The 27,432-nt window shown below is 39.6% G+C and overlaps 1 protein-coding gene across 4 annotated transcripts; it reads left to right on the forward strand.

Moving 5' to 3' along the window:
* The first annotated feature begins 70 nt into the window (after positions 1-70).
* BEND6 (BEN domain containing 6) lies at positions 71-24,039 on the forward strand. Of its 4 annotated transcripts, none has more exons than XM_063389403.1 (10): positions 71-225; positions 2,276-2,430; positions 13,306-13,534; positions 13,636-13,781; positions 14,281-14,379; positions 14,739-14,916; positions 16,232-16,449; positions 17,684-17,876; positions 19,676-19,814; positions 21,377-24,038. In XM_063389403.1, the coding sequence occupies exons 3-10, from the start codon at positions 13,339-13,341 to the stop codon at positions 21,645-21,647; spliced, it is 1,440 nt and encodes a 479-aa protein (XP_063245473.1). In that variant the 5' UTR covers positions 71-225; positions 2,276-2,430; positions 13,306-13,338; the 3' UTR covers positions 21,648-24,038. The 4 variants fall into 4 exon arrangements, with proteins under 4 accessions (XP_063245473.1, XP_063245474.1, XP_063245476.1 ...); XM_063389404.1 differs by having other exon boundaries at positions 21,380-24,038; XM_063389406.1 differs by having other exon boundaries at positions 21,151-21,509.
* The last annotated feature ends 3,393 nt before the right edge of the window (positions 24,040-27,432 follow it).

The raw sequence follows: 27,432 nt of genomic DNA on the forward strand, positions 1-27,432 counted from the left end.
CGGGGCGGGGCCGGGCCCCGCATGGCAGCCGGCGCGGGCACGGCGGGGCGGGGCGGCAGCAGGAGGAGGAGGAGGAGGTGGAGAGGGAAGAAGAAGAAGGAGAAGGTGCCGCCGGTGTCGGGAGGGAGGAAGGAACACGGAGCGGTGCATCCCGCCGCCGAGGGGTCTCGGCCGGTGACATCACCGCTGGAGCTGCTGAGAGAGTCCGAAAATGGCTGCTGCGAGGTACCGGGGGACCCCCGAGGGAAAAGAGGGGCTGCGGCCGAGGGGCGCGGGGTGTCGGCAGCGGCGAGCGCCCGCGCAGGTCCGTGGGGAAGGGGTCTGTGGGGTACCCTGGACCCGAGGCGTCGTTCGAGGCCGGCTGAGTGGCGGGGGAAGGGATTGGGAAATAATAAGATCCATCCTGGCAAGGTGACCGGGACCCAGGCGCGGCGCTGCCCCCGTCCCCAATGCCGGCATTTAGCGGGCGGGACGGGGCAGGGCGCGCTGCCCGGCCATGCCCGGGGCTGTGCAGAGCCGCAGCCGCAGGGAGCCGGGCACTGCAGGAATCTGCTGCAGCCGGTGTCAGCCCCGTGCCCGCGCTCAGCGCCGGGCCGCAGCTGGGGCGCCATCAAACCCCGCCGTGTGCCGGTCCCTAATGCAGGTGGTAACAAGAGTTCACCTATGTCGCTGCTTCTGCCTGTGTAGTTGTTGCTGTGATTGTCCGGACTTTCAAAGACTGTTTCAGAGGTGTTTGAAAACGCAGTTCTAAAATCCCTCACAGACACGCTGAAAAAAACAGCACTTGCTGAAAATATAGCCAGGTGCCATTGTGCAATATTGCATTTACTCATGTTATTGGGGGAAAAGGTTCATTCAAGGCAAAACTCATGTGCTTTTCATGCATCTTTGACGTGAGCACACAAATCTGAAGAACATTTCCAAAACTTCATAAAAATAAATAAAATCTCTGTGTAAATATTGGAGAAACATTGAAATGTTACTGCTTTATATGACTGACATGAAGCTGCAGAAAAGTATGTGTGTAAATTGAGGTTAAACTAAAAAATATGCAAGCTGAAAAGACAGAGAGGGAAATGTATCTGTGGTAGCTTAAATAAGAACAGGAAAATAATCTCTAGATTAGTGAAATCAATTTATCACTGGGCTAATAACATTGTAACACTTTACTGTAGCCTTAAGGTTAAGGAAATCTGTTATCATTGGACGATGCTCATGATAGCGGGGGAGGGGGGTAAGTCAAAAAAGAGAAAAAAAAAGGATTTTAAGTCTATAATAATTTATTCCATGAATTTTGTGTGATTTCATGCTATACACCAACAGACTGAGCCAAAATAGTCTGTCCTATTCCTTTGTAAAATGGAAAGTTGCTACATTGCAGCCATGGAGTCGAAGCTTTCCCTCACTGCCTAGAAACTGCCAAATGCTGTGAGGTCGTGTTGCATCACGTGGTGCAATATTGAAATCTTTCCTAATACCGCAGTACACTGCAGTAGGATGGTTTTAATGCAGATTACCTGGAGATTATTCAAAAGGTCCCTGTTACCTCACTGAAACATGAATCAAATTGGTGTGACCCTCCTGGCATCATGCTGCAGTGCCACGCTGCAGGAGATTTCAGGAGCAGGAAACTTTTTGACACCTTTAGCTCTGCACTGATTTATTGTTTCAGAGTGGGATGATAGAGCAAAAGTAGCACGGCAATGATTGCACAGTAAATCACAGAGAACTGGGGGGGAATGGCTCTTTTCACATTGTTCTCAGATAACAGTGCAAAGAAATCATCTGACAGACAAATCTCTAGTGAAAGCTTTTTAGTTTAAGGTTTATAGCTTTTCCCTTCTAAGAGTTAGAGCTCACTGGTGTCTTGAGGATTATGCTTTTCCAAAAGGATATAATAAATTTCATGACAGCTGCTTTTTTTTTTTTTTCAAATGCAAAAGAGAGTACAGTTTAGTACAAGAAATGCTGACATGCATGATTTTTCAGAGGACTGCCGCTCCAGGCTTTTGAGTCAACTATCTCACATGTACACCAAATTGCTGCTGTGGCCTTCTTCATATTCCTTACTGCTCTGTGCTTGTTAAACACTGCAGGGTACAGTAGTGCGGCTCAAATATTATTGCCATGGTGAATAAAATTTAAATAGCTGAAATTACTACACATTAAAAATAAGCAAATTATATGTGGGTAATTTTTTTCCCCAAAATAGTAATAAAGAGAATTTAAGAGAAGTTTTATATGTATCACACTTTTAATCTAAGATTCTTTACAGAATTTTTTTTAGGGGACTTAACCTAAATCTTAAGGATGAGAAACAGAGAAGACAAAAGAAATGAAGAGAGAAGGTTGAAACGAAACTTCTCATCTGAGATTTGACCTCAGAGGGGAAACCCTGGAGGTGAAGCTATTGCAAAGAAGTAAAAGAAGGTAACAAAGTCTTGAGACTAACTGTGATCACAGGGAGTAGAATGGGAGGGGAGGTCAGAAGTTGCTGAGAAATGGAATTAAGTGTTTTATAATCTTAAGAAGGCAATTATTGATTCTGCAATAAGCAAGGGGACCTGCTGCCATTTCAGAGTACACATACGTGAGTGCACTTTTGCAAAGGTGTGAGCAGGTGGGATGTAGGGTCCTCTGCAGATGTTTGTTTTGCTGGGGACCACAGGCAAACAGAGCAGTGACAAAGTCACTGGCACAGCTGAAGCTTTTGGCAGCAGTGTGGGAAGCAGCCTTTCACTTGAGCAACGCTGAGCGATGAGGTGATGATAATTACTCAACAGGGATCAACAAGGAAAGTTCTGCTTCAGAATACCTACAGAGAAGAGGTGACCAGCAAATGTTTGGAAGTGGAAGAGCACAGGAGGATGTTTCTGTGGTTACAGTTACTCTTGATTGCAGTTTACCTATTTTCCCAAGTTGTGTGAGGTAGGGAAACAACATGAAATTGTGTCAAACTACTGCACTTTAATGTAAGAGTAGAACAGGGAATGTGCTGTAGCAGCAGCAGCCCTCCTGCAGGGAGACAAGGTGGTGTTGATCTCAAATATTGTTTCAGCAGGTCTCTTATGGTAGCCTGTTTTGACTTAGCAGTCTTGCCCAGCAAAGCTGAAGGAGGAGATCCTTTCTTCCATTATCCTTGTCCTGCTTGCAGAATTGCTGCAGTCTCTGGGCTAGTGCATATTCCTTGATAATTTAGGTGATGTGCAGCCACACCTTTTAAAAGAAACTAAAATTTCTAGCTGAATGCCGTAGGTTAGGCTGACAGGCAAAAAACCCCAAAATTTGCAAAAAGAAAATGTAATGGCATGAGTGGAGAAACCACGTCTGCAGAGGTCTGACCTCCCCCAGTGTGAGCCATGGGATTCAAGGGCACCCCACAGCTCTGTGAGGACACCTCTCTGCTCCTGCAGACTGAGGCCTTGTGGACCTCATTTTGCAGCTGAAACACTCCCTGTATCAGTGAGCTGATGGAAAAAGGTCGCATGCTGGCTCTGGTGATGTGGACATAAGAATACAACATGATGCACAAAATTATTTCAGAAGAGCAGCTGAGTGAGAGAAAGGGTAAGGTCATCTCCTTTCACTGGTATGTAGGTATGCTGTAAGGACTGTGTTTGTACTAATTAATTATAATTGAGTAAAATATTCTGCCTAAATGACTACTACTTCTAACTGGTTAGAAGGGTTCTCTAATCATCTAACACTGCCTAACAAAATATTTGGGTTTTTCCTCATCAAACAAGAACCAAAGTAAATACAGTCAAAGCCAAAGAGGCAAGGAAATAAAATACAGAAGACATCATAGAATCTGAGTGTTGTCAACTTCTTTCAATGAAATAATTGACTTTTCCCCTCAGTATTCTACTCACAGATTACATGATGCCATCAGTGCTACACTAGCAGCTTAAACATACCATAGGAAATGTTGTGAGAGTTTCTGGTAGATGACTAAACCTTATAGAACACTTTCTTCAGTTGAAAGCATAACATTTGCTGGCTTAAAGGCAATCCATTTAAAAGAAACCTGTTAGGTAAAATATGTTCTAAATTCAGCAGGGTTATTCCAAATCTTCATTCTGCAAAACTTGCTAAATCATTTACTCCATACAGTGCTTGGTGTGGTTAAAAGGCACACTAACATTAGTTGATTCACACAATATCTTTGAAATCAGGTAAATGTGTATTATTATTTCAGATTTATTGAAAAGGAAAGATGAAATTTAAATAAATTTAAAGGTTGCATGATTTACCCAAGACCAAACTCTGTGATTCCAGTGCTACAGACTGAACGCATCCATGGCTGGAACATTTTGCCTTCTGCAGGTGTCACAGGTGACCCTGTAAAACCAAATTCTTGTCAGCTTTATATACGTAGAGGTAATTGTCCCTGTTTTGTGGTTTCATCAGCTCAAACAACTTGCATATTTAAATTCCCTCTGCTTATTAGACTAAATGTAAATCGAGCGGAGAACGAGCCATACAGTTGTAGGCTCGGAGTGGTGCTGGGAAAATGCTGGCAGGAATTCTGTGGGCATTAATTGACTTTGTAGACAGAGAGGCTGTTCTTGAGCCTAGATGGAAATATACTGCTGAAGCTCCTATGGCACTGTTTTTTATTACAGCAGCAGTGTGCCCCTTTGTCCTTGGCTGAAATTTGCTCTGTATTCATTTTTGGCAGTGTTTAAAGTAGCAGTTGTCAATCTGTATGTGGCCTTACATCTCACAGGGAATTGCACTTCATTACTATTTTAACTACATAATTGAATGTTGTTTAAGGATTGTTTCAGATTGATACATAATACTGGTCATTTCACTATTATATTACTTTATAAAGTTTGGTTGAACTACATACAGTAAAAAGACATTTAATTTTACAGGAAGAGAAAAAATAGCTCTAGTAAATTTTGAGGGTTTTATCCATGCTGGGAAGATGTATTGCTGCCAATTCTATTAAGTGTGTGCAGAATTCCCTGGAGTAAGAGGACAATATATGTGTCTCTTTTTCTAGTTCATGACCTTTAATAGTCATGCAGATTTTTTTTCTCCTCCTACCTACCAAAATGCTCCAAAACCAGAGCAACTGGGGAAGAGCTTTGGAATAAAAGAGCAAGCACTTTGAATATTAATCAGGCATGATCACTCCCCTGTGACAGTCAGTAAAGACATAGAAGTAGAGAAAGTAAAGATGCTGCTGAGTTATTAAATACTGACCAAAAATCAAGCCTGGAATTTGCTGCTGTTTCAAAAGCTGCTATTTCACTTCTTTGCTTTTAAGAATTGAAGGGAGAATGCCAACAGTAATGCTTTAGGGTAGAATGAAAGATATAGTTTCTACTACCTTATAAAAAGAGTAAGATGCATCCTCTTATAATCTCTCATATCAAGTTATCAGAGGATTTGTTTGAATAAGTCCAATTTGAAAGTGCATTAGTTGCATATGGAAAATACGTCTAATATTTTTTCAGCCTTTAAGGGAGAAGTTATTTGACTGCTTGGGCTGTTGCATGGAGCAAGTCCACAATTATTGCACTTCAGCACAGATTTGCATGTGGTCCAACTTCCTCTAATGATCCCATAAACATATTTAGACAAGACAAGTGATGCATAGCTGTTCTTGAATGTTTATAATTTGGGAGTTAAAATGGTTTTGTTAAAATGGGTTGTGTTGGATTACCCAAGCCAGGTCATAATGAGCATGGCCGAGTGTTTGACTTTACACAGCCCTGTTGACTGTTTCTCCTTCCAGGCTAGTTATTGCTTCTAAGTGTCTGGATATATTAACATGCATGGAAAGAGCTTTCTTGAGATTATTCAAACTCCTGTAGCACAGGTATTTCATCCAGTTCAATAAATAGAGAGATTTATTTCTTGGTCTGTATAATAATATATTTTGTTGTGCATGGCATTTACGAACAAGCAAATTGAAGTGAGTATTAGTTCTCCATCTGTCAGCTGTGAAATAGCTATTTAATAAAGATATTAATATGTCACATTGAATTTAGATAGCTTCCTGCATCTTACTTGGCATCTTGTTATGTTAATGTGAATCCTTCCCTGAGTGTGGGATTAAAATACAGATAAATAAGTGTACATGGTTTATAGGCAGATGAGATATTTAGGCTTCTATTTAAACTCGGTAAATCATCAAGGCTCAGAGAACAATGCATTTTCCCTGAATTTGTGTTTAGTGCCATTTGAGGTGCCTGGAATTAGTACCCACCACTGTAAACCCAGAAGAGGGTCCAAGCCCTGTGTGAAGTCTGTGCCCATCAGAAGAGGCAGCTGGAGGCCAGGCATAATAATTTATGGTATCTAAGATTGTACCATGCATTTATTTTTAGGTCACTGAATTGAACCCTACAGCAGTTGAAAAAAGCTGAATTGCTCTCCAGGAAGCTTTAACTGTGTTGACTAGGGGCTCCACACTTATGACTATTGGAGCTGCTCAAGGCTGAGACATCTCCAAAAGGATGCCAGTTGTGATAAAAAAACCTGTGGGAGGTTTGTACTCCTAGAGTGGCAGCTGAAGGCCAAGCAAATAACAGTGGTGCTAGACACCTGCTTAGACAGCCCAATTGACCCCTGCAACTCCAGTGATTACAGCAATAACTTCAGACATGTGGTGCACCAGTGACACCTAAATGTAAGCATCTTAATCCAGAACTGAATCCTGTACTGAAAACCCAGTACTGATGCCAGCTTATCTTGAAATCCATTAAAATGAATGCCATGTTTCACTGATAGTTGAATAAATTATTGGTTAGAACTAAAGTTTGATACTTCCAGATATAGGAAATATACCTGCTTCAAAATTCATTATTAAGCCTTTCCTATCACTCAATTTAACAAATAAAATAATGGTTTGATGCAAAAATCAGAGCTTGTCCAATAGATTTCTTCAGGCTTTTGATATAAGCCACAGTCCTACAAAGGACTTTGGCATATCTAGATATTATTTTATAGAACTCCTAGGTTGCTAAAACATAGGAGGAGGGCACTATTGTGAAAAATAAGAATGGTTTAATGAATTCCTTGGGTCACTCAATAGATTTTAGAATGTGGTATGAGGTTTGCACCAAGTTCTCAGAGTAATCCTGTGAGTTGCAAATGCTGCTGAGGGTTTACAGTCAAGGAGGCCACCTGGGTAAATAAGACCAGAGCTGCTGCTTTACCATGAATAGCATCACTTCTTAGAAAAGTATCTCAGGTTATTTCACAGTGAGTCACACCAGGACAGTAATCTGCAGTGAGGAAGTGACCTCTTGAATATCAGGAATAAAATCATAGACTTTTATCCTTCCTGTGGAAGACAAGTGGGATCATTTCTGTGCATTTATAGTCTTAAGAGTTGCAATAGTGTTCTGATAGATGCTCCCCCAGCTTCCCAGCTGAATTTGGAACACAGCGATACTGATGATTCTGGAAAATCTGTACTCTGAATTTCTCAGCTGAGAGCAGCAGATTTGTGCTTTTGAATCATCTTTTCCCAGAAATGACTAAGATATTGCACTGTAAATCTTTTGAGCAGTAACACACTTTTGTATTCTGACAGCACCTAATTCCACTGAATTCATTAGTAAATCTTACACTGTTTTCAGGTAAAAAAGATTAGAACCTCCAACAGGGCATATAACATTTAAATATGGTCATGTTTTCCATCATACACTTGCTATTGGGAATTTTGAGACTTCAGTGCAGCCCAAGTTTTCCATCAACATTGTATTTAATATTCTCACAAGTTCAATGTAAAATGTCACAGTCTAAACACAAACCAAATCCATCATGACTTATCATGCTGAATTGGAAATAAATAGGGCTTTATGATGTAGATTCATTTTAAGACAAATTAAGTTTGAGGTTTGGTTTGGTTTTTTCCAAGGAAAACTGGGATAATTGAAGGCTGAACTCAGAGGGTAAATAATATAAAATGTTAATAGATAACAAAATATTTGCTTTATTATGTATTTATTATGTATTGCATTAAGGCTACAGACATTTGGCCTAAAATAAATCCCCTTGCATTCCACCTGGTCCTCAGAAATCAGAGGGGTTGGGTGCAGCTTCTGATTAGAACTGATTCAGCATTACCAGCCTGGTTGAATTCAGTAAGAACTTGCATGAGCACAGACTTGCAAATAGCACAGTTTATCAGGTCAATGCTGTAGATCTGAGTTCAATAAAAACTTTCACAGTCTAGATTCACAAAAAGTACAGTTTCCTGAAGTAACAGGAAAACAGGTTCAGGATTTCTGATGATAGGATTGCAGTAGCTGCAGTGTATCACTACAGCAGGTGATGGTAACAGAGAACTATTTGTGATATATGGATAGAAATATAAAAATATTCACAGGTCTTTACAATGCACTGGAGGCACAAAGCTCACCTGGAGGCATCCCTTCAGGGGAGAAGGACAGTCTACCAACTGATGCCAAGTAAGCAGAGGTGTTTCCTCCTCTCTTTTTTTCTTTCTTTGCCCCCAAGGTGCCCTTCCTTTATGTTATAGGTGGGATTTTGATGGTTATGTTTGTATATGTAAGGTGTGTTTCCATTTCTCTTCATTTGCATTCTTAGGATGGAAAAGTTAATACACAAATAGGGCTTAATGAGGGTCTCGGTTATTTTTGGTTATAATTGGTTATAGCTGACACAAAAGGTAGAATAAACACTTTGGTCCTCCTCCACTGGCTGAGGTGGCAGTAAAGGCTGTCTGACCTTCACTAGAAAATCTTTGAGTACATCCTTGTCTCCTTAAAGGACCACATTTATAAGAAGAAATGCACAGTTATGCACAGTGGCTGGTAGAGAGGTGCAGGTTTTCTCTGGGGCATCTCTGAGACTTCCAATTCACCCAGGTATCGTTCAGTCCTTGCTCCAGCCAGGTATAAGATAAGCAGGGGCACATCTCATGTTTTTCTCAACCAGTCTCATCAGTTCTTCACTGGCTTAAGGCAACTCTGTCACAAGCCTGACCATTCACCATAATTCTGGATGTGTGTTTTATGGTTGTGATACAGTTCCTTGATTTGCTGAGACCAATGTCAAAGCCCTGTTTTAAGCCAACAGAATCAGACTCATCAAGTGGGCAGCAATCTCATGTTGTAAACTTGTAACACTCTGCACAGTGTTTACTGAAAGAAAAGAGAAGAAATTATCTCAGCATGCCATCTGCCACTTCTCTGGCTAAATGGAACAGACTATGTCACACAAAGGGTGAGATGGTCTCTAAGTGACTTTTGTGGATTTTTGGTGGCTTGGGGTTTCTTGCGTGGTTTCGGTTTGGTTTGGTTTTGTTCTGGCTTTTTCTGTTGCTTAGTAATAATACCACAATTTTAAGTTTATGGCATTTTTGCAGTATGTGAGGCATTAACATGTTTGTAAAAATTAAGGGTCCAATTAATGTATCCTCTGCAGAACTTTAAAATTATATGGCCCCTTCCCTTTTTTTTTTCCCTTGTACAAATGACCTAGAATAGTGAAAAACATACAGTTGCATTTCAGTATTACTCAAACCAGTAGTGTTTTCAAATGGAGCATACAGCAGAATTAAGTAACCTGTAAAGCATAACTGGCTTTCAAAGGTCATATAATTGTCTCTGTGGTTAGTAGTTGCACACAGTGTAATGCCTGCAAATTATAATGTTTCCTCCAAATGAACCACTGAGCAAAGCATGTCAGAAATCTTACTTGATGACTTGAAGAACTATGTTAGAAAGATTTAAAACTTAATAGATTTCATATGCCATCCTTTCAGCTCTCAATAGCTTCTGCTGGTCTACTGGAATCTCTGCTACTGTTCAAAATCCTTTCAAAACCACAAAAAGCTAATACAAGATGGGTTGGACCAGGCCAGCTTCTGTAAGGAGACACACCAACTCTGTGGTCACTGAGTAGCTGGTGGAGAGAAATAGGCTCTCCCAGACAGTAAGTCATCTGCTGTCTTTCAGACACATGTCATAGGGGGAGATGAATCACCTCCCTTTCTGCAGTGACTGAGCCAAATGTGGCTAGACAACCTCTCCCTTTTAAGGCAGTAAAAGTTCGGTAAGGTTAATCCCAGTCTCCAAGTTTTTTTGTTTGTTTTATGATGATACATTATATTTTGCCTTTGATCTATTTTGGCAAATAAGATTTTAGAGGGAAGCATCTCCAGCAGTCCTGACTTGGACAAATTTCACATTGACCCCTGTGGGAAGTCAGGGTGAGAAAATACTGCAGCACTTCTCTTCCAGAAAGTGAAGTGTTTCACTATTCCTCTCCCTCATTAGTGACATTTTGTTCTACCTTTCCATTCCCTTTAATCACTGCCTAGAGATGATGCCAGCAGACAGTTAGGTGTTATGCCCAGGGCCCATGGATTGTCACAATAAATTCTGTGAAAAGACATAGTTCAATTCATGTCTACTTCAGGAGTTGAAGGCGTTGCTTCACAACATAAAAATACTTACAATCAACTACTACTCTCTTGCTTTTATTTGGCAATGTAATGATTCCATCATCTTATCCATAACACAAGCAGTTGGGCTTATGTCCAGTAGAGCTGCAGCAGAGCAAAGGGGGCCTGGCCAGTTGCTGTTGCTGCCCCTCAGCTGCTTTCCTTCCTTGATCCCTTATAAACAGCAGCAACATTTCTTCTCTCAGCATGCTGAGAGAATATGGCAGCTGTTAAGGCCCTTGGTGAAATTGGTTTAGCTGTTAGTACACCCTCTGACCACAGGCAAGAATCTTGTCAGCTCAGAAGAACTTCATATATAATGTAGATAAATTGCTGAGCTCCACATCCTGCCATGACCATGGTAAAAACTGTCCTTAGCTTAAAGTGGCAGGATGTATTTTCATGGATCCAGGTGCTTGCCCAGTGTAAAGACAGTGCGAGGTATTTTCTTGTCCGTGTGCTTCACAGTGTCTACCAGTGGCACCAGGCTGCTCTCCCGAGCTCTGAACATCCAGAAGACCATGTTTCCATTGACTCCATTAAGCTGTTTAAAAATGTAGACAAGTCTGATACCTTCCAAAAGCTGCTGGACTCGGTACTGATGTGCATGGTATTGGCACAGTGTGTACACAACCAGCCCTAGTGCTGTGGGGAACCATCACTTGCCCTGCAGGCTGTGAACAGCCTGTGTATTCAGTGTAGCTCTGGAAATCCTGGGCTGGCTTGCTAACCCTGTACAAGTTCAGACCACAAGAATGTCCCATGGCTCAGAGAGTATTTGTCTCAATACAAAATGAGAGACAAAAGACAAACTGTTAGAGGACTGCAGGGAAACATTAAAAAAATATATAGAAGTCAATAAATCAGTTGTTAGACTTAGCACAGTGGCAGCTCTAACTTTGCTGCAGATCTGTTGCTCTTATGTGGGCTTTTAGGAGGGTAAAGAAATAGCTCACAACTGCCAAGGCCAAGGGGAGAAATATTAAATTAGTTCATTTGAGAAACAAAGAACTGGGTGGTGGAGATTGCTGTACTGGGTTGATCAGAAGCAGAAGTAACATCTTTGAGCCAGATGAGAAATGTTAAGCTGAGTGAAGTATATACTCAAAAGCATTTTGAAAAAGAAGTGGATGCCCAACTGATTGCATACTCCACCTGTTTCAAATCTGGTATTTTGTTGTTCAGACAAACATGCACTTCCAGTTTGGAGCTCACCTGTCCACAGTGAGGTCAGTGCTGAAACTTTTGTTCCTTGGGGTTTTGTTTTGTCTATATGTTTATTCATCTGAATGATCCCTGTCTGTGGATCCCTGAGGATCCATCCAGCATGGATCAGTGGCAGAATGAGGTCTCTGGTGAGTCATGCTAGGCAGAGATATTCAAGCTGCTTCCTCTTCCAGAATTTGCATGGGATGGATGTTTTCTGATCTTTAAAGAAAAGTAATGTCAATTCTTGCAAACACAGCCTCCTTTTTCCAGTGAGGCAATACTTAACAATCCTACTTCTATCACACTAAACACATTCTGCATAAAAGCTGGATTGAATACTTTTCATGGTGATTTCTTATCTATACTGCTTGCCCCATTGTATCAGTAAACACGTTGACAAGACTGCAGCTGTCTTTTGCAAATTAACAAGTTCACCCTTTATGAAAAGCCAGCTCTGATGATGCATAGCACAGATATGTGGAGTAGTGGCAAACTGGGCTTCTGCAAACAAATTGACATTACTTCACAGAGCAGTGCAGCCAGATATTCTCACTTTGACATAATAGCCCCATGTAATTCTCTTTTTCTAGATCTGAGTTACCTTTTTGACAGCCTCTTCATGAGGCACTAAATTTGCTTCTGACTGATTGAGGCCAAGTCAATTGCAAATCACACTATCACATCTGGGAATTCATGAGTGTTCAGCTCTGTGAAAGTATTTCACCTTTTTGAATTGACCATATGTTTGCTGGAAAGAAGATTCAAGTTTGAAAATCAGGTTTTCTATGTATTGATTTAATAATTTTAAAGTAGAAAATATCTTCTCTGGGTATAATGGCAACACTTAAAAGAACTGGTTACATTTCCAGATTTACATTTCATGAAAGGCTATAAACTCTAATTGGGAAAATAAAGCTCCAAGTATGATTTGTTCCCTTCCCCTAGGCAGAGAAATTCAGTGCTTAAAAAGCCCAGAATGGTGCATTACTTTAAAAGTATTGTTTTATGGAGCAAACGATTTAACTGCATATTTGAGGTTGGGTGCTCCTTGTTGCTGTTATTCCTCATGAAGCAGCCCAGCTCTCTTCCAGTCCTTAGCCTGCCATTTCTTTTGTACATCAGGTTTTCTCCTGCCAGGATGTGTCATACCTCACCCACTCAGTTGTCCTGGGTAGTTCTAGGTTGGTTTTCTGTGGCTGCAATTGTCTTCCTGCCTATGCAGTGATAACCATACACCCCACTTAACAGCACGTATAGCTAGCTCTTTCCTTCATTCTAGGGAAAGGTTATATCACACCTGTATCTTTTAGTCAGAGGCTGGACTAAAAATTTGATTGAGACAAATGTAGTGATAGTAGAGATTCCAGCCAGCCTGAACACAGGAGTAATATGGGAGGCAGGACTCTGAAAGCTGTTTTCTGTGCATAGCTTTGGAGGCAAATGTCCAATGTACAGGTTTGAACAGACCATCTCCCATCTTTCATGGGGGATACAACTCACTGCTTGGCTAGTTTTCACTTTCTTAGGATATCTTCATACAAGATAATTATCAATATCCAGCAAAAGGAGGGTTGTTTGCTTTGTTTTGCTTTTTAAAGTGTTCTTGTAACATCCCTGTGGCATGATACAATAGCTGCTGTTTTTCCCATGGTGTCCTTCAGGAAGTGTCTGTGTGACAAGAAAGCCACGTAACGATGAAAAAATTCACACTGTTTGATTTTGTAAATGATAATTCACTGCAAATTGGAGAGACTTCATGGATACAGGACCTTCCCTGTGATGACAATGAACTAGAAAGACTTCTGAAACCTAATGAGCATGTACTAGTAAATTGGCCTGTGGGAGAAAGAAAGACAGAAAAGCACCTGGTGAAAGTTGTGTACATGAGTGGTGAGTACAGTTCCAGAATATTTGTCTGATATGAAATCTGCTTTTAAGGTATGGCTGCATGATTATCTGTGCTTTGGCCTTTTTCCTTTCCATCACTTCAGATGACCCCCAAGAGCTGGTGGAAATGATGCAAAAGATATTACGAGCAGATGAAATTACAAAAATACAAGTCCTTGGAAAAGGCAAGAGGAAGAGGATAGAAATGATATTCTCAGAAAGTGAGGACAGTGACCTGGATAAAGAAAAGGTGATTTTCAGTCTTTATCTGCCTTATATTGTTAGGTCTATGAAGGAATGAAATAAACTGTACCTATTGATTCTTCATAATATAACACAAAAGATGTATAGTAAAGGTAGGAATACAGGCAGCCTTCACATGGTACCTCAGCACAAAAACCTGTGAGAGTAATTACTTAGGCCAATAGATTTTGCCCTTTTCTGTGTCAAGAGATGAGTGTTACTCAAGGCTTTGATGCTCTGCAGCTCCATTGCATTTTTCCCTGTAAGACAGAAATCTGACTAGTGCACAAAAAAGGGAAGGGGCCAGGTTTTCTGACATGTGCCTTGTGCTGAGATCTGCAGTGACAAAATATAGGGAAGGAAAACATAAAGGTTAACAAAGTTACAAATACATTTTTTAAAACTACTAACAAAGAATGTCAAGTGCTCAGTGAATAAAAATCTATGAAATACTGTAATGAAAGGCTCTATAGGAATGCAAAGGCACTGTTCTGCACTTTTTACAGGGGAAGATGATGAAACATATAAAAAAAAAGAAATCATTGCAGGCATCTGCTCCTGCCAACATCCTGAGTCAACTTGAAACATCTTTAATTAACAAACAGGTAAACGTCCATTTTCAGCAATTTTAAAGTATTAAGAAAAAGCAGTCTGAAAGGTATTTTTTAGGGAGGCATAGGATTTCTGCCATAGTGAAGTTAATAGTTCTAAAAGATGTTGCTTTGGAAAATTGATGAACAGAGAACAGAGACAAAGGTACCTAACAGTTACATATTACACTGACCTGACATTTTTAGTTTCAATAAGAATACTAATAGCTATGTTTGGTAACAGCTTTTATTAAAATGCACTTTGTTTATGCAAGAGAATTTTTTGATTTTGCCAGATATTTGAATGTTAGTTTTGATGCTTTTACGTTGTTGTTGTTGCTCTAGATATCACAGTTCTTTGGGATTTTTTTCAGAGAGAACCATATTCAGGAAGCAACTTTCTATATAGTGAAAGTAGCAGCGATGATGAAGAGCCTTTATTTCAACTCTCCAAGGTAGAATTATGTGCCAAAATTAAAAGTCTCAAGAGGAAGCTGACAGATACCATGAGAGAAAACTGCCGCCTAAGGCAGTCCCTGGTGATGCTTCAAGGTAAAGTCGAGAGTATTTTGATAAAGAAGAAAGCCTGAAAGTCAGGAAAACTTGATTGATAAGAGGCCATTTGGATGGGAATTATGGATGCTCAAGAACCTGACATTATCAAGGCCTACCATTAGCATCAACATCTGTGATACATGGCATCATTTAATTCCAGCAGCACTTAGTGTCACACACAGAGGCCATGCAATCATAGACTTAGAAATGAAAAAATCTGTCTAAATCCTGTCAGTTTTTCCCAAGAGAACCTTTCTCTATGCTGTGTAATCATTGGCTAAGCTCAAATACTTCACTGACCAGTTCAAATAACTTTATTTACTAGCAGTCCTTCTTGATCAATTGATATTTCATTTATTCTGAAATTACTTAATTTCTAATTCCTTTGGTGATTGTTCCTGTCCCTTACTCTGAGGCAGCCAAAACTGAATCCAAAATTTCAAACCATTAGTTGAATGAATAAGGTTTACAGAGTGTTTACTCCTTCCCTTGCTAGCTACACCATACCATCCCTAGACAGTCTGGTATCTGGTTTTTTTGTATTGTCAGATGATTTTGGAACTGTTTATCATTTTCATTTCCCATCTGACTGCATTTCTAACGTTATTCATCTTGGTTTGAATCATTCATCTCCACCTTTTTAAATATTTGTAAACATTTTTCTTAGTGTCTGACAACTTTTCTCACACATATAAGTCAATTTACCTTGCATCCTGAGCAATTATCTTAGTCTTTTACAGTATTTTCTGTACATTAGTGATTCTGTATCTTGCTGATATGTCATCTCTTGCATCCTTTTTGCTCTGCACTGATTCTTCTTAATGGATGCAATAAAAGTTTATATTTGAAAATATTACTTTGAGGAAAGGTTATTTAAAACATATTCTATATAGATTAAAAAAATAGAAAAGCCTCTGCAGTCTGTGCAACTTCTTTGAAGGAAAAAAAAATCAGACATCACTTAGCTCATATTCAATAGTTTTATGGACTTGTAGAGATTTTGAGATTGTAAAATGAAAAAAGAGAAATAGTCTGTTTTGTGCCATGATGGGCATAAACTGATAGTTCCTCTTAGCCTTGCACTGAACTGATCTGTTCTAGAAACTGAGGCCAGATCTTAGTGGGTGGGGACAGCAGAATGGCAGGAAAGCATTTGAGAGAGGAGGAAAAAAGTACATTGAAATGTCTTGCTGACTACTTTGAGTCTTTCATATTATGACAGGAATCTAATTGCAGAAGTATCCCTGCTTATGTAATTGGAATCTGAAAGCTTCAATTACTGTTTTAGCCCTCACTTTTCATCTGATTTCAGTGTTGCCCCAGGCAGTCACTCATTTTGAGGAGCTGGTAGGGATGGCTGAAGCACTGCTCAAAGGGGGAGTGACATCATCTACGTCCAGTCTGCATCCACATGCTGTTTGGAAGGCATCTCACCATCCATTAGCAGATTCCTATGCAGCTATGCACAGCAACTCCAGCTCACCAATAACTCTGAATGTGGAAGATGAGGAGCAACAGACTGAAAAACAGGTCAGTTAAAAGGCAATTTCAGGCATAAAACTTTATACAGTATAAAGTTTACTGCTATAGCATAATACAAAAAATAACCATAAGTAAAATAATATGTCATCATTGCATTGATAACATAACTAATGAGCTCCTTTTGTGCAGAATACTCTTTCCATGAGAAGCATTAGCATAGCTTTTATTCAGTGTCCTGTACACTCTCAAATTCACTTCAATTTTGGTGACCTTGCATATCTGTGGCTAAGGGCAGAATGTGAATGCATGAAGAAAATACCAAGATAAGTTCCAGCCTAATTTTTTGGATGCCAAAGGGGAATGATAGTATTTCAAAGAAAATCTAAGAAGAATACCAGCAGTCTGTTCAAACTGTTAATTTGTAATTGAAAGCTGCTATGTTTCTTCTCCTGTTCCAGACACTGGCCAGCAGTTAAGTAGAAATACATGTATACAGAAATACTGAATAAAGAAGTTCCCTTATTCTCTGCAATTATAACAGAACGTGATTGAGAAATCTAAGGCACAGAGGCTGTACATTAAAAAAGTGAAGGCACAACCAAAAGAATGATTCTACTGTCTGCATTTACAATTTACATAAGCATTATGCATTGGGTCATGCTAATCCATGCAAATAATTCCTGTGTGTTGTCATGCAGTGCTAAAATCCAAAGAAGTCAGTTAAGAATGATTGTGGTGTGTTTTAACTGCATGTTACAAACCACAAAATTTGACCAAACATCTTCAAAGAAAAATTTCCTGAGCAACCTACCTTCGTAGAGGTAGTTCAAAATTGCCTATTAGGAGAGTTCTAAGTCTTAGGCTGTACCACTGCTGTGTGCAGAAGCCACTCTCAAAGCCCAGGACCACATGTCACAGTTCTTAGGGCATGTCTGCCCACAAGCAGGAATATTTGCTTGGGAGCAGTGCCCTGCTACCGAGGCAGCACAGAAACCACGCCAGAGCTGGACCACAGCCAGCCTGCATGGAGTGCAAGCAGAAGGATTTTGCCATGTCTGTACATGTCCTGTCTCCACTAGTGAGTAACAAGGATGGCCTGGTGAGGGGTTTGCTAGGATGCATGGGGTCCTTATTCTGCCCCATCTCAAGCATACCGTTTGCAGAGATTACTTTTGAAATTGTGGTTTAAAAATAGAAAATGAAAAGGATATTTCAGTGGTAATACTATATAATATTTCTAAAAAACTGCAATAGTTACACTTATGACCATTTTTTTTTCCAGTTCAAGATCGAAAAGTGGCAGATTGCACTTTGTAACAAGAGCAAACCTCAAAAATTTATAAATGACTTGATGCAAGCACTTTATACACATGAATACATGGCTACACACAGCCTGACAGGTGCAAAGTCCTCCTCTTCAAAGGATAAAGCAGCAAAACCAGCTATGAATCAGAATGAAGTTCAGGAAATCATAGGTGATGGCTTGTTAATGTTACTCAATGTGGCTCTGACTTGACGGGGCTTTCTCGGAGGGAGGGGCTGTCACGCTTCACAGCTGGCCTGCTCAGGTGATGAGCTGCTTCCTATTTCCTTCTGCAGCTACATGCTTTTTTAATCCATCTGTTAAAAACACTGCCAGTGAAAGGCTAAGTAGTAGTATTTCTATTGTGTAAATTATGTGGGTTTTATTCAGGTGACTACTCAGGCACAGTGATATTGTAAATTCTTTTTGCCCTTGCAAGGTTAACCTGCAACAAACTTGGAGCACAATGATAACAGATAAGGGAAGGCAAAAAGAGGACACACAGATTTTAAATTATGTCTGCTGTGTTCTCAAGTTTAGTGAATGTTATGATTTCTGACATTTTAAATAGTGCTAGGGGCAAAATGAGACTGTATAGAAGACAGAAATGGTGATCAGAGAAGCAAACAAAATTTGATTTAGGCTGAAGTTTACAGCAGAAAATATTTGGTGCATAGGACAGAGAATAATCTCAGATGGAAGCATCAGCTTTAAAGAAAACAGTATTTTGTGAACATATGAAGTGAAATTTTAATTGGATTCACACCTATAACTAAATACTAGAGCAATATAGCCTTAATTACTGTACTGTAATTCCTCCCCCATTGCCATTCCTTTGGACTTCTGCAGCTCTCTTGGTTGCCTTTTCAGCTTAGCTCCAGTTCCTGTAGTTCAGTACAGTTTTGTGGAAGTTAGGCAGCAATTTTAAAAGTTACCAGTTGCAAAAACCTTTTTTCCTTAAGAACCTTGTTAGAAAAAAAGGCCCAAAGTCAAGAGAGATAAAAGGAAAGAGTGTGTAGGATGGTAAAAATATATTTAGAAGCAGAAAGATTAGACAGTTTCAGAATGACATTTGAGGAAAATGAAAAATATTTAATGGGTTGAGAAAAATGGTTGGACTCAATCATAATGATCTTTTTCAACCCAAATGATTTTATGATTCTAAATCCTACCAGAGCCTAGCAAAGCTGAAAAGGGAAGCAGAGAAGATAATCAGGGTATGGAATACAGCATATTGTGGAGAATTCAGTGACAAAGCCTATAAAGAAATCAAAGAAATTTGTAAGGTAGAAGAGAACACTCTGGAATTTATAAAGAAAAGTGTCAACTTTGTACAAGAGAAAAAGAAAAATTTGAAGGAAGCTTGGGAATTCTAGGACTGCAGAAAATGAGTTAGTAGATCAGATTATTTAAAGAAGAAGGAAATTGTAGGACTTCAACATAAAATGAAATGGCAGGAAATCAAGGGGAGGGAAGGTGATGGAAAAGAAGGGAGCAGGAATCACATTCCTCATGTTGAGTCCTGTTACTATTGCATTCAAATAATGTAGCTAGGCAAAACAGAAGGAAAATTTTTAGAAAAAGTGACATCACCTGCAAATGAAAATAAATGAGGAAAAAAAGATTCAGAGTCATAAGTTCCTGATGAGGATAGGAAAAGGACTCGGATCAAGAACAGAACATAAGGACAGAGGATTAGCAAGCACAAATTACTCACTACAGAAGCCCTTGTAGCCCTGGAGTTCCTTTTAAGACTGCCAAGAGCAGGCACAGCAATGTGGAAGGCACAAAGGAAAACAGGAGCTGGCATGTGTAAAATCTATGAAGGAGTTTGTAAAGATAGTGAAGTAACTAGAGTGGAAGCTGAAGTAGGTGGAACTTTAAAAGATGCAAGAAATAGATTTTATATCACACATCTCTTGTTTCCCTAATTTGGAGACTCCATATATATATCATCTCTTTATTTTGCAGGAATCACAAAACAGTTGTTTCCAAACACAGATGATGCTTTAATTAGGCGAATGATGGGACAGAAACTGAACAATTGCACCAAGAAGCCAATTTTAAGCAAAGATCTTAACTCAGGTGCTTTTCAGAAACATAGCTTTTGGTAAGTCAAATTAAAAAAATGCCTACACTGTGGAATTCTGCATATTACTTCATAACAATAATAAAATCTAAAAGCAGTCTTAAAATTCAGATAACAATACATATTTACCTACTTGGTATATGCACTAAGAGCCAGTAAATAACCTTTCCATAACCTTGCACAAAAAGTACATAATACAGAAGCAGTCCAACTTAACATTACTGCACAAAAATAATTATTGGTTCCAGACAAAGCAGCAAAAGACTATTAAATTACAGGAAGAGAAAGCAGAAATAAACACATGGAGTTGCTTTGCTCAATATGTCTATTTTAGATTTGGCATTATTTACCTTCTGAAATTCCTTTCTAAGCCACCCGGTAGTACTCAATGGACCACCAGTGGTCTATGAATTATTACTTTAGAAATACTTACAGAATATCTATTTGGAAAATCCACATACACAGTTTTTTCCATCTGAAAACAGTAAACAAATGCACCAGCCCGGCAAAAAGATAGATTACATACTACTGTGTAATGCTTTTATCCTAGAGATGAGAAGACTTCATAAATCAAAGGTCCTGTGTATTTGTAGCATACAGTATGCAATGATTCGCTGCAGTATTTTTCCTTGTCCTTAACACAGGCATGAAAAATAACAGCACAAAACCACAGATTTTGTCTTCTCTGAAAGTATTAAAATCTTAAATAATTTAGATCTTTATCTTCATCAGAAGGATCCATTAATTTTGCTAATTCCTGAGTGTTCTAATGTACACAGTATTCCTGAAGCCTTGATAGGAAGACCTTGACTATACTAAAACAATTCTGGGGTTTTATTTAATACTGCCCATAGACCTTCCAATTTAAACTCAATATTTTAAAAATGCCTTTTTAATATTTTAAAAATGCCCTTATGTCTGTTATTGATCAGTGCTTATGTAAAATCCAGTCCAACTTCCATTTTAATCAATTCAGATATTATCTGAATAGTGTTTTTTGAACTGATGCATTTATAATGGATTTTTTTACATCTGTTAAGTATTCCCTCACTGTCAAAGCAGTTAAGCATCATATAAATAATCAAGATAACTTGGTGATTCCTTTAACTCAGATAACACACATTCTCTGTCAGAAAAGTAAGACAATTTAAAAGTGCTCATAATTTCACTGTTACTCCTTCAGTCCACCTTCCAGCAATGAAGTATAAAGACGGGTAGAGAAAATTCTGTTGTGCAGTACCTTTAGTAACCACTTACCCACACAAGTTACTAACTTTAAAAACTGGTGATGCTGCAGCTTTTATTTCCTCCCTTGCTGCTATTTCTTCCTTACCCACATCCTTTCACCTTTCCCCAGAGCAGAAATATGATTCAAGAGAAAAAATTTGGAGTCCAATCCAATGAGACAGACAAGTTTCCATCTCAGATCCATGAAGCTGAGGTGAAACAAGGAAAAGGGCAATGTGGCAGTGAAGAAAATTATTTAACTAGCTAATAAACAAACTCTGCAGCTTGGAAACTAAAAACAGTATTAATTGCACATTTAATGTTAATATCTCAAACTTAGTTATAAATTGTCTCAGCAGTGGTTCAACAGCTGCTCCTCAGGGCATCATCTCTTCCACTGTTCCTCCTTGCACACAAGACCAGCAGGATGATGATTCACCAGCTGCTAATGCACAACTTCAGCGCAGTGACAGCTGCCCGACTCCTCCACCTCCCACCCCAGAAGGTCAGCACGAGTGTCCCAAGGCCACTTCTTCTACGGCGGAGTCCCAGCTCGCCAGCAGCTCACCAGCGCCCTCTCCCACACAGGGCTGTGGGCAGGATCTCAGGAATTCAGACAAGGAATAACAGAGGGGTTTCATTCCAGCTCACATGCTCAGCGGAGATTAGGAAGCAGTATAAAATAAAAAAGAAATCATATCTAAATTGTACTAGATATATGGTAGTGTCCAACAGTGGACAGAGATAGAAGCCTGAGAACTTTTTTCTCAAACAAATGAAAATCCCATAGTCTAGGAAAAAAAATGAAGGCATATTAATATATTTGGATTTAAGATGTTATAAGATATATGCATGTTATGCGGTAATTAAAACTTGTACTGAAGAATACAAGTAGAGTTCCCTTTAGTTAGAAAAAAACATTATTTAAAGTACTACCAAAAGAATATATATGAGGAACCATAATTCCCTTTGCTTTCACCTTGACAGCTGAGGGGAAACTGCTTAACCAATCAAAGAAAGCTATTGTATAATAATGCAAAAAAGATATAGTGATATGAAGAGCAAATAGAAAGATCTCCTAGTGAAATGAAGACTGTGGCCAGCAGAAAGCACAGGGCCACATGAACAGAGAAGAAGAAATAAAATAGATGTTTAAGGCTACTACTAACTTGGAAAACAACAACAAAAAACTTTCTAAGGGCAATGAAACGACAGCTTTCAAGATATCCACAAAAAAAGGTTATTTTTTAACCTCACAAAGTAGAAAAGGCACTAGAAGAAGCCATGTTCCTTAGCAGCTCAGGGAAGAGCCCTCCAACGAGAGCCTGGTTAGTTATGGAAGCCATTCTCTTTCAGGGATTCTGCTGCTGGTACTCTGCTGGTTCAGCAGCTCTCACTCTTTCTTCTTCCCTGACCATTAGGTCCTTAGGATAAGGGTGCCTGGTCCCTTCAGCTGGGAAAGAGAGGACACTTCAGCAGGAGCAACTAGTAAAGGGCAGGGTTGCCAGCTTCTGCTCCCTGTGTTTTGATTTTGGTACCCTTTTGATGCTACCCCTTGCTTAGAGAAAGGGTGGACAGGCAGAATATTCCTCATGGGACTAGGACCAGAAAAATCCCAGCACCTGGACAGTTCCCCTTGAGCTCTGACACCACTTGTTCCAGGGATTAGCTGGCAGTCACACAAACCCTGTAACAGCCTTAGGAGGAGGAGTGGAAGGTACAGGCCCCAGGGCAGTGGTCACAGCACCAAGCCTGGCAGAGTTCAAGAAGTGTTTGGACAGTGCTCTCAGGCACCTGGTGACTCTTGGGGTGTCCTGCACAGGGCCAGGAGCTGGACTCGATTATCCCAATGGGTCCCTTCAGCATATTCTATGGTTCTATGATTTTTTCCCTTGCTGACTGATTTCAGGTTTACAGTGTGCTGACATGGGAAGGAGAGAACGCTTGGGACTATAGCTTTCCTGTCTGAGTGAACTTCTCCCAGAACTCAGAGCACTATTAGCTGAACCTATTTCAAACATGGCAAACAAGCAACTAATGAATCAGACTGGAAAAATGAAATGACATTAAGTTGAAGAAATCTAGCTTGATTTACGGAGGATTTCAGGACATCTGAGTTACAGAAATATATTAGAAATATTAGGGTGAACACTGAAAAAAACCCCTGAAGAGTACATTATCAGCCAAATACTGCTGAAGGGAAGTGCTACAAATCTAACTGTCCTAGAGCAAGGCACTAATAGAAAGCACTGGGGAGAAGACTTCTGTGTGGGCTGGGGTACAAATTAAGTGATTTGCTATCCTTTTTCATCTCTCACCCAACAATTCCTTGTAGATAGGACCAGGATGAAAGCAGGTATGAAATATATTAGTTCTATCTCATGCTATTAACTACCACCTATAAAATGCAACAGAAGGTTGTTTGCTATTATGTAAATTTTGTATATGTAATTGTATGTACAGCATATATAATAATGTATATAGCTAATCATATTTTTGAAGTGACTTTCTATCAAATAAAATGAAACATTACTATGTCTTAGTGCTGTTTTATTGTCCTCACTGTCTAATGGGCCTTTTCTTACATCAGCCTCTGTGGTACACTCTGACATATAAGGTTGGAGGTTTTTTCTCATTCATTTTTTGGTTTTGTTTTTCTTTAATAAGTGTTCTGAAGCCAGCTTCTGTACGGCTTGTCATTTTACCTGGGGAAGGAGCCGGCCCACCCGACAAGGTTAAAGCTGTCACAGCCGCTGTTCACGGCCGCAGCGGCTCTGCCCTCGGGGCGGTGTCCGAGGCGCAGCTGCTGTGCCTGCGGCTGGCGGCGCTGCAGATCCCGCTGCGCTTGGGGCTTTTCCGTTCTGCTGCCTTGGGAAGCTGGCAGAGGAAAACCAGTGCGGCTGGCAGCTCACCACAAAAAATACAGGAGGAGTTCCATGGTAGGGTGGAGGGCCTGCTCCCAGTCCATGGGCCAGGGAGATAGGTATGTGTTCTGGACAAAAGGAACAACAAATGAAGGAGATATTTTAATGTTTTAACAATGGATAAAAAGTGAGCAAGCTGCAAAAAGGACTATTCCTTCCTCTTACTAAAGTATAGAAATAATGTTATCCCGCTGGATGAGAGGAGATAAATAGCTGTTGCACAACTATACCATTAACAAAACCTCCATATCTCTTGCAGTATGACCAAAAAGGTACAAAACTTTTTTTTCCAAAATTATCCTGAAAAACTCTGAGAACACACAATTGAAGACTAGATAATCACAGATTAGAAACTTCACAAGTAATAGAAAGGGACATCAGATCAGCATAATGCTGCTTCTCCCAAAATCTGCATTAAAATAAAACTTAATTGATTATAGGTAAATGTATGGTGTTCCAGAGTATAAAATTCTGATATGAGCAACAGAGGGCACAATATTTGCAGTCCTCAGAATGGGAGAAGACTGATGGCTGCTACAGAAGCTGTAGACTGTATGGCATTTAGTAACTGGAGATTTACTACTGAAAAGGTATGCAATACTAAAAGTAATTATTTGAACTATTTATTTCTATTATTGCATATTAGATTGAATTTGAAGCTTAGCATGGAAAAAAAATGTTAACTTTATCATGAAGTGCAGAAGAGCACTTGTTTCCTAAGGTGGGAAGAATTTTGAGATATGTGAAGAATGGGATAAAAATCTTACTGAAAAAGTATACTGTTGAATAAATCAGGGAGTTTAATACATGTCAAGTTCATGTCCCCTGTTACTAGGGTATACAGATAGAAGTAAAAAACCTCAAACCACCAGATATCTAAATTTTATAAATCAAGACTAAGTGGCAGTATGCCATGTTGATAGGAGGGAAATCAGTGGTTATAAAGGTAATCAGTGTTTCACTTAAGGGTGTAAGAATGTTGAAATATATTTGAATGTGAATCAAAGAATTGTTCGAGTTGGAAGGGACCTTAAAGATCATCCAGTTCCAACCCCCCTGTCGTTGGCAGAGACATCTTCCACTACACCAGGCTGCTCAAAAGTCCCATTCAGCCTGGCTTTGAACACTTCAGGGACAGGACATCCACAATTTTTCTGGTCAGTCTGTTCCAGTGTCTTACCAGCCTCACAGTAAAGAATTTCTTCCTAATATTATTTGTTCTAAACCTATTCTATAATTAAGGTCACATAGTGAATATGTGGAATGAGTTGCTAGAGGGCATTACTGAGTTTATAAAGATCATCTGCTCTGAAACAGCGTCCACATCCTATGTGATATCTAGACTTCATTTGAGCTTTGGTTTTGGAGATCTCATGAAGATCTCACAAAAACCCCTGCTTCTCCTTACCCTCTACAACAAGTTCTGCATAAAAACATTCCTAAGCTGGCCCAAAGTCTGACAACTGCCCTTTCATAGGAATTAGATGAAATACACAAATTATGGAATTCAGAGTGTTAGTATATTGGAAATAATAAAATATTCCAATATGTTAGTATATTGGAAACTATTGCATGGCAACTCCCTTACTATTTTTTCCCCTTAACTGTATTGTTTACACACAAGGAGGAAATTTGGACTGGTCCTTGCAAGAGTAAACATTTACATGAATGACTACTAAATATGAAAATTTCATATTTAAATAAGCATCATTTGCATAGGGCCTCAGAGTTTGGAAAAATAATGCCACCATGCTGCCCTAGTAACTTTTTACTACAGGTCCTCATATTATCTATTCTCAAGAATCAAATGTTATCAAGTGCAAATGCAAGCTACAAACAGAATGACTGCTATTAACGTTCTGTTAGGAAATTCAAGTTACAAATGCAAAATATTAAAGTTTAGGCAGCAACAATGACTTTCCAAGTGTCAGACAGGTTATCATTCTTTTAATAACAAAATAAAAACTAGATAAATGAGTGTTGTTCATACTCCAACAGGAGTGATCAAGTTGTACAGCTGTTAATGAATATATAACTAGTAGATACAACTAGCAGCTCAGTATGTCTATCTTCTATCATAAAACCGTTTTTATATTCATATGGAAATAGGCTTAAAACTAACAGTAGCAACTCTGTTTTCAAGAAAAATAAGTTCACTAATTAATCTCTACAGTATGTGAGATGATATTGCTGACAGTTGTTCATTCTCTTGCATAATACCAAAATTTAACATGCAACCTTGAATCCCATCTCTCCCGTGTTTACAGGATTTGAAAAGCACACACCAGTGAAGTGCTTTGTGGGTGTACAAGCAGCTCTTTTATACTGACATGCAACTCACAGGTGACATTTACCCTGTTCAGCTTACTCAAAGCCAATGCATTGAGTAAAGATGATTCATACTGACTTTTACTTTGGGTGGCAAAAAGCAACTGTATGAAAAAGCAGGAGAGCAGTAGCAGACAAATAGCAGAATCATGAGCATGGGGGTCTGAGTGGTGTTTCCTCAATCCTGGCAGAGGGGGCACTGACAGGACAAGTCAATACCTGTTGACAGAACCTGTGTTGGTTCTGACAAGGATTTGAGTTGTATGACCATGGGATCCTGCTTGCAAATCACATTCTGCTTGACAGAGATGAGATCAACCTCACTAAGCAGTGCAAAGCTATTTTTACAAGTAGGACCACTGACCACATAAGCAGAGGTTTAAACTAAGAATTAAGTGAGAGAGTAACCAGCAGCTTTGTGAGGGATTGATGGACACAGGAAAAAGCAAAGGGCATAAGGTGATGTGGCAGGAACAGAACACAAAATCAAGAAGCTAGAGCTTAGGAGAGGTCACCTTCAGCTCTTGCATGTAAGCAAAGGCATGTCTATAAGACACCATAATGAAGAAATCTCCCAGCTCCTTTCTAGATAGGAGCAAGTGTTTGCAAGCCCTGGTCCTAATGTGGGAGTTCCACCATTCAGATATTTGCTGGAAGGGCAATACAGCAGGACATAAGCAATCCAGGTTTCTGGAGTGCAGGGGTAACTTCTTTCTAGTCATAAAGGAGTCAACAAGGACCAATAATGAGCAATGCTTTGTTGGACCCACACCCATGAAGGGATTGTGGGGAATGTAAAGCTCAGGGTAACCTTGGCCACAGTGAGCATAAGATGGTGGAGCTCTGGATCCTGAGGGGAGGGTGTGATGCCTTAAGCTTTAGCTTTCTTATTTTCAGATTCTGTGCTGCCTAGGGATGTAGTTCTGAGCTTCATATTAAGTGCCAGCAAGCTCTCTTCACAGAGGAGGCAGACAAAACAAATCCTTTTCCTGCTGAGGGCCAAGGACAACTTTCAGCCCAACAACATAAACAACGGTGGACTGAAGAGAGAAAACAAGAAAGATGAGAGTCACAACCTTGAAGCGGTAATTGGGCAATTAAATCCCAATATGCCACCAAATGTCCCAAATGGACCAAAACTTATAAAAATGTAAGATCTC

Source organism: Prinia subflava, chromosome 2 (genome assembly GCF_021018805.1).
Source record: "Prinia subflava isolate CZ2003 ecotype Zambia chromosome 2, Cam_Psub_1.2, whole genome shotgun sequence".
Classification (NCBI taxonomy): domain Eukaryota; kingdom Metazoa; phylum Chordata; class Aves; order Passeriformes; family Cisticolidae; genus Prinia; species Prinia subflava.

Coding starts and splice junctions, on each gene's coding strand:
- BEND6 (XM_063389403.1), top strand. CDS start 13,339: ATGAAAAAATTCACACTGTTTGATTTTGTAAATGATAATTCACTGCAA. Junction 14,380..14,738: donor CATCTTTAATTAACAAACAG/GTAAACGTCCAT, acceptor GATTTTTTTCAG/AGAGAACCATATTCAGGAAG. Junction 14,917..16,231: donor GTCCCTGGTGATGCTTCAAG/GTAAAGTCGAGA, acceptor ATCTGATTTCAG/TGTTGCCCCAGGCAGTCACT.